The following is a 16983-nucleotide window of genomic DNA, read 5'->3' on the forward strand; positions in this document are numbered from 1 at the left end:
AAAAATGATAAAACTGGGGGGTTGAACTTAAGCGAGTGACGTTTTTGTCTTTTTAGTGTTATTTTATTTTAAATTCCAGTATAGTTAACATACAGTGTTAGTAGCAGGTGTACAATATAGTGATTCAGCAGTTCTGTACATCACCCAGGGCTCATCACGACAGGCGCACTCCTAAATCCCCATCACCCGTTTCCCCCACCCCTCCTCCCCGCTGGGAACCATCAGTGTGTTCTCTATAGTTAAGAATCTGTGTCTTCGTTTGTATCTCTCTCTCTGTCTCTCTTTTTTTGCCTTTGTTTTTGTTTGTTTCTTTCTAATGCCACATATGAGTGAAATCAAATGGTATTTGTCTTTCTCTGATGGACTTATTTCACTTAGCATAGTACTCTCTGGCTCCATCCATGTCATTGCAAATGGCACAGTTTCATTCTTTTTTACAGCTGAATAATATTCCACTGTATATATACACACACCACCTCTTCTTTATCCATTCATCTATCGTTGGACACTTGGGCTGCTTCCATAATTTGTCTATTGTGAATAATGCTGCTATGAACATAGGGGCGCATGTATCCCTTTGAACTGGTGTTTTTGTGTTTTTTGAATAAATACTCAGTAGTGCGATTACTGGATCATAGGGTGGTTCTGTTTTTAATTGAGCGATTTCAGAGGTTTTGCTATTGTCATTTGAGATGAGGGGAGGGACAGACAGAGAAACCTTAATTGGACTTGACGACTGGGTGTGTGGGGAGAGGTGCCACCTGGGAGTGTGACACTGGGGGCAGAAATTGGGAGGGCAGAATGGGGATCTGATCTGAAGGGATGTTGGCAAGTGCATTCAGTTTGGGGAAACTGAGTCACGGGTACCACCAGGACAAGCGAAGGGAAATGTCTAGCCAGTTTCCACGCAGTTAGAAACACACTGCGTAGTTCACCTCAACTGTGCCATCGGGCTAGGCACAGAAATGTTGGAATCTAAACATTAACACAAGCGGGGGGCACCTGCGAGGCTCAGTCAGTTAAGCATCTGACTTCAGCTCAGGTCATGATCTCATGGTTCATGAGTTTGAGCCCTGCGTCGGGCTCTGTGCTGACAGCTCAGAGCCTGGAGGCTGCTTCGGATTCTGTGTCTCCCTCTCTCTCTGCCCCTCCCCTGCTCATGCTCTCTCTCTCTCTAGCTCTCTCGCTCTCTCTCTCTCTTAAAAATAAATAAACATTAAAAAAATATTTGGAATTGTTTGCATAGCGGGTCAGTTCGAAATACAGGACTGACTGAAAAGGAGAGCAAATGGAAAGAGTGGGAGGGAAGGAAGGAGAAGAGGAATAAAGGAAGCAGGTGATGTGATCATATCTTGGAAAAGGAAGAAGTAAGAGGAACTAATAAAGGTGACCCTTAAAACAGGCAATCAGAAAGATAAGGTAACGAAGGTGGATGTTCTCCCAAAATATTCACATTTTGCAGAATAGGAATAAAAGGGGGAAAGCATTGAGAAAAGAGTTTGACTTCTCATTAAAAAGTTATACATGGGGGCGCCCGTGTGGCTCAGTCAGTTAAGTGTCTGACTCTTGGTTTTGGCTCAGGTCATGATCTCATGGTTCGTGGGATCGAGCCCCGCGTCGGGCTCTGTGCTGATGGTGTGGAGCCTGCTTGGGATTTTCTCTCTTCCTCTGCCCTTCCTGTGCTCGCTCTCTCTCTCTCTCTCTCTCTCTCTCTCTCTCAAAATAGTTATACCTTCAAAAAAGAGTTATACATGGTAACATCACAGTATGTGCATTTTTTTTTTGCATCTTGTTTCTAACAAACTGGAGAGCCAGAGAGCATGGGAGACAGACAGGGAGAGAGAGAGAAATGGGAAATTTAAAAACTGGGAAAATATGAAAGATTTTAAGAAATAATTGTTTGTGCATTTTAGTTCTCATAATGGTCTTTTATCTGTGTGTTTTTTTGTAATGTACTTATTTTTTAGAGAAAGATATCAAAATATTTACAGATTAAATTATATGATTTGCTTCAACATAATTCAGGAAATGTGGAAATGGTTTGGGGATTAACTGAACCCAGACTGAACATGAATTGATCATTGTTGAAGCTGGTTGATGGGTACATGTGGCTCATTATCATTTAAAATTTTATCAACTTTTGTGGATGTTTGAAATTTTTCATACTACATGGTTGAAAGAGTTATCAGGGAATAAAAGACCTGTGAATGTAGGAAAGAGGTGTATACAAACCTTTGTCCCAACCAAGCCCACCCAGCCTAATATTCTGAAACATAAAGTAAACTGAACCCAACAAGTATTCATGTTATCTCAGAATATGAGCTGCATTATTTAATGATGTAGTTTAAAATATTCAGTGCCAGAACAGAGCCTAAAAATAAATGTAGAACTCATTAATTTTAAGGAACTCAAAGTTAAAACAATAATGGGTTGCCATTTCGCACTTTTTCAAACCAGCAAATCTACAAGAAAATGATAAAAACAATACCAGAAAGAGGAAGAGGAGAAGGTATATTTTTTGCCTGTGGTAGTGTGAGTTGTGGTGATCCTTTTCAAATAACTTTTAAATGATTGTAAGGTGGTAATATATTTACTATCGAAGCGTGACAACGTATAGAAAAGTAAAGAGCATTTTAAAAGATAATTGAGGGGCGCCTGGGTGGCTTTGGCTCAGGTCATGATCTCATAGTTCGTGAGTTTGAGCCCCACTTTGGGTCAAGTAATTCTGTAAAAGCATGAATTCCTGGCATGCTTTTTCGTGTAACTTACCATGAGCCTTTTTCATAACTTTCAATATTCAACTAACATTTTAATTTTGATTTACTTTTTTTAATCTTTATTTACTTTCGAGAGGCAGAGAGACAGAGTGCGAGCGGGGGAGGAACAGAGAGAGAGGGAGACACAGAATCCGAAGCAGGCTCCAGGTTCCGAGCTGTCAGCACAGAGCTCGACGCGGGGCTCGAACCCACGAACCGCGAGATCATGACCTGAGCTGAAGTCGGACGCTCAACCGACTTGAGCCACCCAGGCGCCCCTCATTTTTATTTTTAATAGCAGCACATCATTCTACCACCTAGTTAATATTCCTCTGTTGGGCACTTAACTTGCTTCCAAATTTTTTCTGTTAAAAATGTAATTTGCACATAGATTTATTAATTTATCTGATTATCTCCCCAGGCTAAATACCTGGGAGTGGAATTCGTGAACCAAAACATATGAATATTTCATATGGGGCGGCTGGGTGGCTCAGTCCACCCATGGACTCCATGGTTCATGGAATTCATGAAGCAAAACATATGAATATTTCAAAACATATGGGGCGGCTGGGTGGCTCAGTCAGTTGAGCGTCCCACTTCAGCTCAGGTCCTGATCTCGTGGTCTGTGAGTTCGAGCCCCACATCGGGCTCTTGTGCAGGCAGCTCTGAGCCTGGAGCCTGCTTCACATTCTGTGTCTCCCTCTCTCTCTGCCCCTCCCCCACTCATGTTTTCTCTCTCTTTCTTTCTCTCTCTCTTTCTCCGTCAAAAATAAATAAACATTAATTTTTTTTAAATGTATCTTTTGTTTGTGAAGCATTGGAGTATGTCCATGACCCATTTTGGGGTGTTGGTTTATTTGGGGGGCGTTATTAAGCACATTTGGTGCATTGAGCTTTACTGACACTTTATTATTTGCCCTGCAATTTTTTTTGTCTGAGATTGCTATCTGCGTTTGCATTTTCTTTTTGGTGTTTTTGACCTATAGGAGTTTTTGTTTGTTTGTTTTAATTCGAAAGCATGAGCAGAGGAGAGGGGCAGAGAGAGAGAGAGAGAGAGAGAGAGAGAAAGAGAAAGAATCTTAAGCAGGCTCCACACTCAACACAGAGCCCAACACGGAGCTCGATCCCACAACCCTGGGTTCATGACCTGAGCTGAAATCAAGAGTGGGGCGCTCAACTGACCGAGCCACCCAGGCGCCCTGGAGTTTTTGATTTTTGCTGTCAGTATTTTTATGATCACTTTCTTGGCTTTCAGGCTCAAAAGATCTTTCCCTACAAAATATCAGAAGAGTATTTCCCTTCCCTATATAGTCTTCTAGCTGTTTTATGGCATTAACATTTAGATATTTAATGTTTCCTGTTTTAATTACAAAAGTAATATCTTATGTGAAATATTTAGGGGCTAGAGATAAGGAGAACCATTGTTAACATTTTGGGCTATCGTTAGCCATATATTTTCATCTGCAAGCATAGTTTAAACACACACACGCACACACACACAAAGGCACCTCGGTGGCTCAGTTGGTTAAGCGTCCAACTTCAGCTCAGGTCATGATCACACCGTTTGTGGGTTCAAGCCCTGCGTCGGGCTCTGTGCTGACAGCTCAGAGCCTGGAGCCTGCTTCGGATTCTGTGTCTCCCTCTCTTTCTGCCCCTAGCCCACTCACACTCTGTCTGTCTGTCTGTCTCTCTCTCTCTCTCTCTCATCCAGCAATTCACACTATTTTTCACTTAATAATATACCATAAACAATTATTCATTATTGTATGTCAACAAATACATATAGCATCAGTCTTAAGGGATTTAGACATTCCATCATTTGCAGGCACTATCATTAATTTAGTTCCTGTATTTTTAAGTATCTGTAGTTTATAATTTATGAACATTATAAAAAATGCAAGGATGAAATAATTAGATGTGAATCCACATAATAATAATAGCAAACGCTTACACCACAGTTACCATTTGCGAGACACTATTCCAAGCACTTTACAAATTTTCAGCCACTTTAAGCCTCACAAAACCACATAAGGTATGATTCTCTCCATTTTATAGAAAGGGAACCAAGGCACGGAGTGATCACTGAGCTGGTAAGAGGCAAGGTCAGGATTTGAATCTATGTTCTTTTCTCCGTACATACTGTCTCAGTATATCCAGCCAGTTACTAAAATTAGGACAAAAGTGTTCATGTAGAACCATGGATCTCAAAAACTGGTCCAAGGACCAGTGATATCAGCATCCCCTGGGAACCCGTTAAAAATGCACATTCTCGGGGTGCCTGGGTGGCTCAGCTGGTTAAGTGTCCAACTTCAGCTCAGGTCATGACCTCGCAGTTTGTGAGTTCGAGCCCCACGTCTGGCTCTGTGCTTACAGCTCGGAGCCTGGAGCCTGCTTCGGATTCTGTGTCTCCCTCTCTCTCCGCCCCTCCCCTGTTCACGCTCTGTCTCTCAATAATAAATAAATGTTAAAAAAAATTTTTTTTAAATGCACATTCTCGGGGCACCCATGTGGCTCAGCCAGTTAGGCTTCTGACTCTTGATCTCAGCTCAGGTCTTGATCTCAGGGTCATGAGTCCCAGCCCCGAAATGGGTCCCTCACTGGGAGTGGAGCCTACTTAAAAAAAAAAAAAAAAATGCAGGGGCGCCTGAGGGTGGGTTAGTTGGTTAAGCATCAGACTCTTGACTTGACTCATGATCTCACAGCTGGTGAGTTCGAGCCCCCATTGGACTCAGTGCTAGCAGTTGGGAGCCTGCTTGGGATTCTGTCTCTCTTTCCTTCTCTCTCTGCCCCTCCCCCACCTCAAAATAAATAACTTAAAAATATAAAAGTAAAAAGTAATTAATTAAAAAAATACACATTCTCAGCCCTTCACCCCCACCCCAGCGCCACTGAAGCAAAAACTCAAGGCTGGGGCCGGGGTGTCTGTGCTGTAGTCTGAGGACCAGTGGTTCGGGCACGTGCTCGGATTGGAGCACTAGAGACAGAGAGAGCCTGGTAGGGAGAGTGCACTCACCTAGGAGCGGAAGACCAGGAGTCTCCACCTGCTTTGGGATGATGGGTTGCCAGCTGATGGCCAAACCCAGGCAGAGATCAGTTTTCTCATCTACAAAATGGGGACAAGGACCAGGCTGGGGCTTGGAGGCTAATAGAGTAGGTGACCCCTATGGTTCATGTGAGCTCTGCATTTCGAGCATTCTGGGATGCTAATTTAAAGCTAATGTAATAAGGGGTGCCTGGGTAGCTCCGAAGGTTAAGCCTCCGACTTCGGCTCAGCTCACGATCTCACGGTTCGTGAGTTCCAGCCCTGCATCGGGCTCTGTGCTGATGCCTCGGAGCCTGCAGCCTGCTTCAGATTCCGTGTCTCCCTCTCTCTCCGCCTCCCCCGCTCGCGTTCTGTCTCTGTCTCTCTTGAAAATAAATAAAACGTTAAAAAATTTTTTCAAAACAAAACCTAATGTAATAAGAAATTAAAACTAAATAAGTCGCTGTCCCTCAACAGCTCACTCACCACGCCCTGGTCTCCCTGCAGGTGTCCGAGTTGAGACAGCAGCTTCGCCTCCGGGGCCTGCCGGTGTCTGGGACCAAGACGGCGCTCATGGACCGGCTGCGGCCCTTCCAGGACTGTTCGGGGACCCCTGTGCCCAGCTTCGGTGACATCACGACGGTCACCTTCCCCGTGACGCCCAGCAGCGCGCTGCCCGGCTACCAGCCCTCCCCGCCCGCCAGCGCCTTACCCAATGGCTTGTACCACTTTGGCAGCACCAGCTCAAGCCCCCCAATCTCGCCCGCCTCCTCCGACCTGTCAGCCGCGGGGTCCCTGCCGGACACCTTCAACGACGCGTCCCCGTCCCTCTGCCTGCACCCGTCCCCGGCCCCCGCGTGCGCCGAGGAGAGCCCACTGGGCGGCCTGGGCGCGGGCCCCCCGGCCCCCGAGCTGGACGCGCCGGACTCGGAGAAGGACAAGATGCTGGTGGAGAAGCAGAAGGTGATCAACGAGCTCACCTGGAAGCTACAGCAGGAGCAGCGGCACGTAGAGCAGTTACGAATGCAGCTGCAGAAGCAGAAGAGGGGCCTCGGGCCCGAGAGGCCGCCCCCCTTCCTGGCCGTGCCGGTCAAGCAGGAGGACGCCGTCCCCAGCTGTCCGTTTGCGCCCCAGCCGAGACCTGGGAAGAGACCGGGCCCTGCTCCCTGCGCCTCCGAGGCCCCGGGCCGCCCCGACGGCCTCCCCTCCACGTTTCTCAGCCCCCAGTGCTCCCCTCAGCACTCCCCGCTGGGGGCCGTCCAAAGCCCCCAGCACATCAGCTTGCCCCCGTCCCCCAACAGCCATTACTTCCTTCCCTCTTCGTCGGGGGGCACGCAAGGAGAGGGTCACAGGGTCTCCTCACCTGTGGGCAGCCAGGCATGCGCGGCACAGGTAAGAACGCCTGCGCCCCGTGCACCCAGCTTTCTGGAAGTGGGGCGTGGCTTGGCAAGGCTAAAAAGCTGACTTTGCAAGTTTCGGTGGGAAGGGTTGACCAAAAGCAACTTCTGGACCCTGCCACCGTCCCCAAGCCTTCAGGGTGGACCGGACTCCCTTCTCTGAAATGGAGGTTGGCAAAATTGCCTTCTGGAGGGCCAGATAACGAGTGTTTTGGCTTCTCTGGGCCATGTTGGTCTCAACGGGACCCTTGTTGCGTGGACTCAGACATCTGCAAGTGAGTGCATGTGGCTGTGTTCCAATAAAACTTTATTCACAAACGCAGGTGGTGGGCCAGATTGCCACAACCCCCGTTGTCAGGATTCCTTGGCATAGAGCCTTAGCGGGGGCCAAATCAATTCATCGAGAGAGCCAAAGGGGGGGAGCTACCAGACCTTACTATTCGTTGCATGTATTGGCTTGCATAGGGCAGATAGCTACTGACCACCTAGCATGTTGCAGCCCCTGTTCTGGTCTGTCTCTGGTCTGAACTAGCCAAACAAAAATCCCTGCTCTCGTGGGAAGACAGACAGTAAATAAAATAAACAGGTAAACTATACAACATAGTAGAACAGGATACATCAGGTGGAGAAAAAGGAGGCTGGGATGGTGGGACATTTGCAGATTTGCAACTTTAAGTCAAAGGTCCAGGACCATTCGAGCAAATCTTTGAAGGAGGTAAGGGAGAAAGCCTTGTGAGTATTTGGGGTGAAGGTGTTACAGGCAAAGGAAAAACAGCAAGCCTAAGGGCCGTGAGGTGGGGGAATGCGTGGAATGTTCAAGAATCGGAAGGAAGGCCCGTGTGGCCAAAGCGGAATGAGACACAGTTGTAGAGACAGCTTACAGGAGGAAATAGTTCAAAGACTAGACCAAGGTGATCATCAGAGACTTTCCTTGTCCGTGAAGCTAACGAATTATTGGGGAAGCCTACCGAAGTCTACCTGAGAAAGAAACTTACATCATCAAAAGTTCTGAAATCAGTGAGAAAGGAAATAGGAAGAAGACCCACATTGGTGACCAGTGTTAACAAGCATGCGTCTGAGTAATGTCGTTAATTTTCACCATGACCTCATGCGCTCTAATTCCTTTTCCTTTCTTTGCCACAGTTTACAAAGCACTCTTCGAGGATATGAACAGTTACACGATATTACATGATAAAAAGATAAAGAACAATATAGAATACCATGCCTGATCTGGGCTTATGGCAGTTAAACGCTGCACAAAGCACTGGGGAAGGCAGGGGGAAGTGGGTTGGTCACGAAGGGCTAGAAAGGTCCAGGAAGGTTTTTGCAAAGGGGTTGGACTCAATGAGAAGTGTAGACTTAAAAAAGGAAAGTTGGGGGCGCCTGGGTGGCTCAGTCGGTTAAGCGTCCAACTTTGGCTCAGGTCACGATCTCACGGTCTGTGGGTTCGAGCCCTGCATTGCACTCTGTGCTGACAGCTCAGAGCCTGAAGCTAGCTTTGGATTCTGTGTCTCTCTCTTTCTCTGCCACTCACGCTCTGTCTTTCTTTTTCTCAAAAAATCATTTTTGAGAATGAATACCTTTAAAAATTTTTTTAAACAAAAAAGGAAAGTTGGGAAAAGAACATTCCATGTAGGAAAAGGTAGGGAGGTACCATGCACAGGGCACACAGAGGGAAGTCCGTGGCAGTTACTGGAATACGGGCTTTTGAAAGAAATAGTACCTGACCCGGTTTCGGGTGGAGACCCTACACGGTGGATGCAGGGGAGGCATGGAAAGTTTTTGAGCAGGAGGTGATGTGCACAAAGCCAGATTTGAGACATTGATCGTGGGATTAAGGGAGGTTTGAAAAGCTAAAACACCAGGGCAGGGACCAGGAGTCTCAGCAAATGTTGTCCAGTATGCTGCTGGTGACCAATGAACTCATTGCTTCTTCCTTTCAGAACTCAGGGGCACATGAGGGCCATCCTCCAAGCTTCTCTCCCCAGCCTTCCAGCCTCCACCCCCCTTTCTCTGGAACCCAAGCAGACAGCAATCATGGCGCTGGGGGCAATCCTTGTCCCAAAAGCCCAGGTGTCCAGCAAAAGGTAGGCACCTGGACAAAGGTCTAAACTTTGCCTCTTCCCTCTTCTGTGGCCTCGTCCTCCAAATGATGAGGCTCAAAGGCAGAAATAAATGGGGTGGCTCAGTGAGTTAAGCATCTAACTCTTCATTTCTGCTCAGGTCATGGTCTCACGACTGTGAGATAGAACCCAGGCTCTGTAAGGTCGGGCTCCACACTGGGCATGGGGCCTGGGATTCTCTCTCTCTCTCTTTTCCCTTCTCCCTACTTGTGTGTTCTCTCTCTCTCTCTCTCTCTCTCAATTAAAAAAAAATTAAATATCTAAAAAAAATTGGGGTGGGGGTGCCTGGTTGACTCCATTGGTTAAGCCTCCAACTTCGGCTCAGGTCATGATCTCACAGTTTGTCAGTTCAAGCCCCATATTGGGCTCTCTGCTGTCAGCATGGAGCCTGCTTCAGATCCTCTGTCCCCCTCTCTCTCTGTCCCTCCCTGCCACATGCTTTCCCCTCTCTCAAAACTAAATAAAACATTAAAAAAAATAATAGAGGAGCTCCTGGGTGGCTCAGTTGGTTAAATGTCCGACTTCGGCTCAGGTCATGATCTCACCATCAGTGAGTTGGAGCCCCGTGTCAGGCTCTGTGCTGACAGCTCAGAGCCTGGAGCTTGCTTCCGATTCTATGTCTCCCTCTCTCTGCCCCTCCCCCCTCCTCTCAAAAATAAACATTTAAAAATTAAAAACAAATTATAATAAAAATTTCACAAAAGGCAGACATAAACGACATTTCGATAAAAACAAATCCACTTGGAAGAGAGTGAAATGGATGTACAGATATAAATTAGGGTGTTCCAGGGAGCCATTTCCTGGGGTCATTCTAGAAATCATGAGGACTAAAATGAGCACAGTATGTTTGTGAAACAACATGCATGGCAGACAAATCAGTTTCCATGGAGTTGAAGATTGGAATAGAGGCATGCGGGAAAACAGTGCTTGAGAAAGAGGAAGGTATGTGGATCTGTGGAAAGGTCTAGAAAGGTGCAGAGAATTCGAATCACAGTGCAGTATCTCGGTGGAAAAAGGCAGAGGTGGTACATACCAGCAGGTGGAAATCAGGCATGTGAGAGAGCCAGGATATGGGAAGTCCCAAGGACTAAGGAAGAGGTAATAAGGAGGCCAACAAGATGGCCACCATACAGAAGTGCTACCTGCCACAAGTATGGACAGGGGGTCCTTTGGAGACAGAGACCCTGAAATGGCCCAGGCACTGCATAGAACATGGAGCTCACAGTACACAAGGCTGGTCCCTGAAGAGCTACCCCAACAATGTCTCCACCTCTCTGCAAATGCACCAGTTAGGAATGAAATGTCCTGAGGGGGTAAAGTACTCTGGGAATTCCTGGGTGACTTCTTCCTGTTGGACTGGACTCTTACTTTATTTCCTTTGCTCCTAACCAAAGGTGGTCCACTCTAGAGGGGGAAAAGAATCTGTTGGGCTCCTGGGTGACTCAGTTAAGCCTCCGACTAAGATCAAGGCTCAGGTCATGATCTCACAGTTTGTGGGTTCGAGCCCCACGTCGGGCTCTGTGCTGACAGCTCAGAGCCTGGAGCCTGCTTCGGATTCTGTGTCTCCTTCTCTCTCTGCCCCTTCCCTACTTACACTCTGTCTTTCTGTCTCCCAAAAATGGATAAACATTTAAAAAAATGGAAAAGAAGAATCTGCAAGGTTCCCATCGTGTCATGTCTCCAGAAATATGTCCACGATGATATGTACTATTAATACACTGGGGTTGTTTTCTAAGCCTTGGCTCTTTTTTTCCACTCAAATCAATTCTTTCCCAAAATTTAGCTCGGAGTTTATAAAACAGAAGCAGTCCCATTTCTTCTTTTTTTCGGAAGTTTAAAAGCTGTATCTTTTTCATATTATTATTATCTTAATAGAATTTATTGTCAAGTTGGCTAACAGACAGTGTAGACAGTGTGCTTTTGATTTGGGGGGTAGATTCCCGTGATTCATCGCTTACATACGACAGCCAGTGCTCATCCCAACAAGTGCCCTCCTCAATGCCCATCACCCATTCTCCCCTCTCCCCTGCCTCCCCCTGCCATCAACCCTCAGTTTGTTCTCTGTATTTAAGAGTCTCTTATGGTTTGCCTCCCTCTCTCGCTGTAACTATTTTTCCCTCCTTCCCTTCCCCCATGGTCTTCTGTTAAGTTTCTCAAGTTCCACACATGAGTGAAAACACACAGTATCTTCCTCTGACTGACTTATTTCACTCAGCCTAATACCCTCCAGTTCCATCCATGTTGCTGCAAATGGCAGGATTTCATTCTTTCTCATCACTGAGTAATATTCCATTGTATATAGAAACCACATCTTCTTTATCCGTTCGTCAGTTGATGGACATTTAGGCTCTTTCCTTAATTTGGCTATTGTTGAAAGCACGAAGCAGTCCCATCTCTGACCCTTGAGTTGACTTATCTTTTTCTGCATCTTACTCCCACAGATGGCTGGTCTGCACTCTTCTGACAAGACAGGGCCAAAGTTTTCAATTCCTTCCCCTCCTTTTTCCAAGCCAACATCAGCAGTTCCAGAGATAACACAGCCTCCATCGTACGAAGATGCAGTAAAGCAGGTAACTACAAGTTTTGTTCTCTGTAGAGAAACAGATTGCGTAAATGGGCGTTGTTTCTCATTATTCAACTTCGGGCAGTCTTAGGTGCCGACATTGAGTGCATTGGTGCCCCCCTACCAGGATGGGCAGAGTTTCTAGATGCTACTTGTAGAAAGGTAGTGCATGTACAGTAAAACCTTGGATTGCAAGTAACTTGCTGTGCGAGTGTTCCACAAGACAAGCAAACATGGCTAATAAATTTTAACTTGATAAACGAGCCATGTCTTGCAATACGAGTAGTATGTGACCCTGAACGTCACATGATCACAACTGAGCCAATGGTTCTTCTCTGTCTCTGTCTCTGTCTCTGTCTCTGTCTCTCTCTCTGCAGGATTGTGGGTGATCATCTCCCATGCTCGGATGCTTTGTCTCAGTTCACAGTGTTTGGCAGAAAGTGATTTTCCAGAACGTTGGAAGGTGCCCACAACTGGCATTAATGTATTTTTTGTCACTTTGAGGCACCTATGGACAGTCCTTTGCTTTTCCATCCAAGAGTGAGCTTAGGAATGCTTTGCTCCATTCTAGGTTGGGCTGCCTGCAGATAGAGACCCTTTCCTCTGGTGCCTTATGGCCAGTTACACTAAATGCAGTATAAGACAAGAGTTTATTAATATCGTACTGTAGTCAACTTCCGTTAGTGATAGTGAAAGTCGTCCTACGCAGTAACCCTCCTCTCTCTCGTCTCCCTCACACCAGCCACGAGGGTTTTGAAAGTAAGTGCAGGTGAATTTGTTTATTTTCCTTTATATTGTATATTCTCTTTATTATTTTGTATTATATTACAGTATTGTAACCATTTTTACATGAATATTTTTGGGTTGTGGGACAAATCGTCTGAGTTTCCATCATTTCTTGTGGGGAAATTCGCTTTGATATTACAAGTGCTTTGGATGACAAGCATGTTTCCAGAACAAATTGTGCTCGCAAACCAAGGTTTGACTGTATATAGAAGGCTGACGGAGAAGAGGCTGGACTGGGCTTAGTACCAACGCCAGGTGCCTGGACTTGGTACTGCCAACAGCCATCTGTCACTGCCACTAAGGTTGGACAAGTTCTCAACTTCCCTTATGTGAAATAGGGTCCCTATCTACTTTCTAAGGGTTCTCTATAGTGTATCACCGACTACATTGTCTGGGCACAGGATAGCTACTCAAATATTTGAGAGTAGTTGCCAGCCTGATACTTTGTGAGTTTCTTCTTAGTTTCAAAATCCAATGATCTTGGCAAAGTATTGATGACTGTTGTATACTCTACCATCATTTATGCTGGGAAATTTTCCAAATAAAAAGTAAAAACCAAAAGAGAGAGAGAGAGAGAGAGAGAGAGAGAGAGAGAGAGAGAGAGAGAGAGAGAAAAGCACTAAATGATCTCACATTTCAAATGGTTTGAGCCCGGATGAAGTATCAGATGGCCCTTTGTATGTGCCCAACCTAGGAAGGACGGTCTACGTCAGCCGCCGCATGCTGGTGTCCCACAGAGCCAAATCGGCTTGTAGTTGAGTCTCACTTGGCTGCAAGAGTGGTTTTAAATGTCAGGAGATTTTATGCAAAAAGTGGGCTTTCTCACTTCGGAAAAATGAAACGATCTAACAATGGTGGAGCCACATTTCTGCCAGAGGACAGTCGCCTGAAACAAAGTATCCGCTGCGTCTTTGAACCACAGCATGGTTCCTGCATTTTATCCCTTCTTTCTTGTTCTATATTGGGCTCTTTTACATTACCTGTCAGACGCTGTGGACACCTCATGCCTCCTGGACTGGCAAACGATTCATTCTTTGAGGAGGGCTCCCATCCGTGTTGATTACTGATGCCTCTGTTTATTTCAGAGTGGGCTCTCAGGGGAGTGGGATACGTATGTGTCTCTCTTCCCCCCATTTCCTACCCCTGGTATCTGTAAGCACCAAATGATCCTTTATGGCTTCCAGAGAAAAGAAAATGGTCAAGAAAAGTGGACTTCCATCAACAAGACTCTACCGAATCATTCAGATGAACCATAGGGAAGGGGTGTGGACACTACATGTGTCAGTGGGTTCCACAAGCTATTGCGATGATGCCCTAGGAAAGTATGAGCCACGTTCTTGGGCCACGACCACAGCACCCAAACAGGGAGCAAATCCAAGTCACTTCAGAGTGGCCAAAAATGGGTCTACTATCTGTGGATTAAGATGCCTCGCTCCTGGAACGGAGGCCCCTCAGAGGACCGGACATGCTCTGAGGGATGCTTCTGGGAGCACTCTGCCTTCTTGTCCCCTTCTCTTGTTGTAGTAAATTGTTTCATTCAGTCCTTTTCCTGTCTGAAATTAACCTTGAGCTTCAGTCGCACAGTCGGTTACCGTCTTGCTCATGGCCGCTTCATTCACAAATGGTGGAAGCATCCCGTTAGTCTGCTGACAGATGAATGGTTATCCAAAATGCAGTGAACACACACAATTAATGCTAGTCAGGCCTAACAAGGAAAGGGATTCTGACAGGTATTGCAACATGGATGAGCCCAGAGGACATTATGCTCAGCGAAGTAAACCAGTAACCAAAGGAAATATACTGTGTGAATCCACTTATAAGAGGGACCTACAGTTGTGAGATTCCTAGGAACATGGTAAATTTTGTGTTGTGTGTATTTTTATCACAATTTGAGGGGGAAAAAAATACCCTAACCAAACCTAGTTCAAAAACCTGTAGTCCTGTTCCTAATGGTTTCCCACCGAAGAGGGAGCCAACCGTCTAACCTCTCCGCTCTCTTCTGCTTAATTTGCAACAGCAAGTGACTCGGAGTCAGCAGATAGATGATCTCCTGGATGTCCTCATTGAAAGTGGAGGTAAGACTGCCCGTCTTGCCCATTGGAACACCCGGTACCTGCATGTGCTCTAGACAGTGGACCCTCAGGACCAAGGCCGGATGCTCACCAAAAGCCATGGATGGGTAGAATATCACTGCGTGGGAGCTCTCCGTCCACGCTGGAGTGGAGGAAAGAAGGCACAATGGATGATTTGTCCCCCTGCCCGAAGAACTTGCTCACCAATCATTTGACCCTATTTACCCTACTTCCCTAAGTGTTTTGCCTTGTGACTCCATTTCTCTTGGCTCTTCTAATCCCAGTCTCCCTATAACAAGAGAGCAGATAAAGCAAGTTTTGTGCCACATCCTTGAAATGAAATTCAATCAGCGATCTCCCACTGGATGGTCTGTTCAGGTGCAGACATCATGCACGCTTGCAACAACACCAAAAAAAAATGATCAACATGTTCTTCTGGGCTCCTTTGCAGTGATTCATTTATTAGCTTTTAAAAATGGGGGCACCTGGGTGGCTCAGTCGGTTAGGCGTCCGACTCTTGATTTCGGTTCAGGTCATGACTTCATGGTTGGTCGTGAGATTGAGCCCCTCATCGGACTCCAGGCTCAGCGTGGATTCTTAGGATTCTTGGAATTCTGTTTCTCCTTCTCTCTCTGCCCCTCCCCTTCTCACATGCATGCATGCATGCATGCTCTCTCTCTCTCAAAATAACCATAAAAAAATAATAAAGTTTCTGAGAAGGAGTAGGCAGGCATTTACTGGCTCAATGCTGCACCAGACAAAGACTACCTTTATGGAGCTCGCAGTCTGGTAAGGGAGATGGAAAACAGGAGAGTGAACAGGCAGTTTCTCCATTGTGTGTAGCAAGAGTAAGAAAGAACAGATGGTCACAGGAGTCTGTATCTTTATAACTTTTGTGATGGAAAGATAAGAGGGACTATCAGACACCCCCCCCCCATATTTCTTTTATTTATTTATTTTGGGGGAGAGCAGAGAGAGCGGGAAAGAGAGAATATCAAGCAGGCTCCGCACTGTCAGCACAGAGCCTGACACGGGGCTCGAACCCACAAACCATGAGACCATGAGCCAGAGTCAGACGTTTAATTAATTGAACCACCCAGGTGCCCCCACCCTTATATTTTTAATGAAGTGTATGGCCCAGTCAACAAAGGTGAGGGTGCAGGAGGGGAGCACAGGAGATTCAAGCACAGAAGAACAATCATGAATCAATCACAAATGAATGGAGTTTCCTAGAGAAACACAGTGGGATTGTTACGCTGTATTGAGTGCCAGCTGTAGGCTGGTCACCTTGAATCTAAAATGAGACCAGCCAGCTCTGTTGTGTCATTTTTCTCTTGCAACCAAGATTCATTCAGGTGTGGAGTTTTGCCAAGGGAATATGGGGCAAGGGGATTGAGCATATATGGGGCGCCTGAGTGGCTCAGTCGGTTAAGCATCCGACTTCGGTTTAGGTCATGATCTTATGGTTCGTGGAGCCTGCTTCAAATTCTGTGTCTCCCTGTCTCTCTGCCCCTCCCCCACTCATGCTTGCCTCTCTCTCTCTCTCAAGGATGAATAAACATTAAAAAATAATTTTTTTAAAGGTACTTTAGGGGCAGCTGGGTGGCTCAGTCGGTCGAGCATCCAACTCTTGATTTTGGCTCAGGTCATGATCGTGGGATTGAGCCCTGTGTCAGGCTCCAAGTTGATCATGGAGCCTGTTTGAGATTCTCTCTCTCCCTCTGCACCCCCACCCCATTTGCACGTTCTCTCTAAAAAATAAAATAAAAATAAAAAGTACTTTAAGTCTATCCAGCTCTTAAAACCAAGATGGAGTCCTTCTATGTGACCTAAAATAAGTTAATTATCTTAATCACCAGGACCTGTTCCTTTCTTAATATTTATCTTGGGGCCAACAGGTCAAAACAGGTCAAAAGGCTGGAGATGGCCCTCGACTCCACTCTTGACTTTGTACCTCCAAATCTAAAACACACACTGTCAGGGCACCTGGGTGGCACAGTCAGTTAAGCATCCAACTTCGGCTCAGGTCACGATCTCACTCACGGTTCATGGGTTTGAGCCCCTTGTCAGGCTTTGTGCTGACAGCTCGGAGCCTGGAGCCTGCTTCGGAGTCTGTGTCTCCCTCTCTCTCTCTGCCCCTCCCCTGCTCATGCTCTGTCTCTTAAAAGTAAACAAACGTTGAAAAAAAATTTTTTTAAATAAAAATAAAGATCCCCTCTGTGTAGCATCTCCATTGGTAGTAGTGTAACAATCCCCATTGTGTT

At 46.2% G+C, this 16983-nt stretch overlaps 1 protein-coding gene across 6 annotated transcripts in view; it reads left to right on the plus strand.

Moving 5' to 3' along the window:
* Window positions 1–16983, plus strand: part of MYOCD (myocardin) — a 111326-nt gene that overhangs the window by 88369 nt on the left and 5974 nt on the right. For all 6 annotated transcript variants that reach the window (XM_058705890.1, XM_058705889.1, XM_058705891.1 and 3 more), the window contains 4 exons: window positions 6286–7170; window positions 9119–9262; window positions 11740–11868; window positions 14665–14722. In XM_058705890.1, coding sequence (XP_058561873.1) covers window positions 6286–7170; window positions 9119–9262; window positions 11740–11868; window positions 14665–14722 — 1216 coding nt within the window. The remainder of the gene's footprint in view (window positions 1–6285; window positions 7171–9118; window positions 9263–11739; window positions 11869–14664; window positions 14723–16983) is intronic.

Source organism: Neofelis nebulosa, chromosome 16 (genome assembly GCF_028018385.1).
Source record: "Neofelis nebulosa isolate mNeoNeb1 chromosome 16, mNeoNeb1.pri, whole genome shotgun sequence".
NCBI classification, from domain to species: Eukaryota; Metazoa; Chordata; class Mammalia; order Carnivora; family Felidae; genus Neofelis; species Neofelis nebulosa.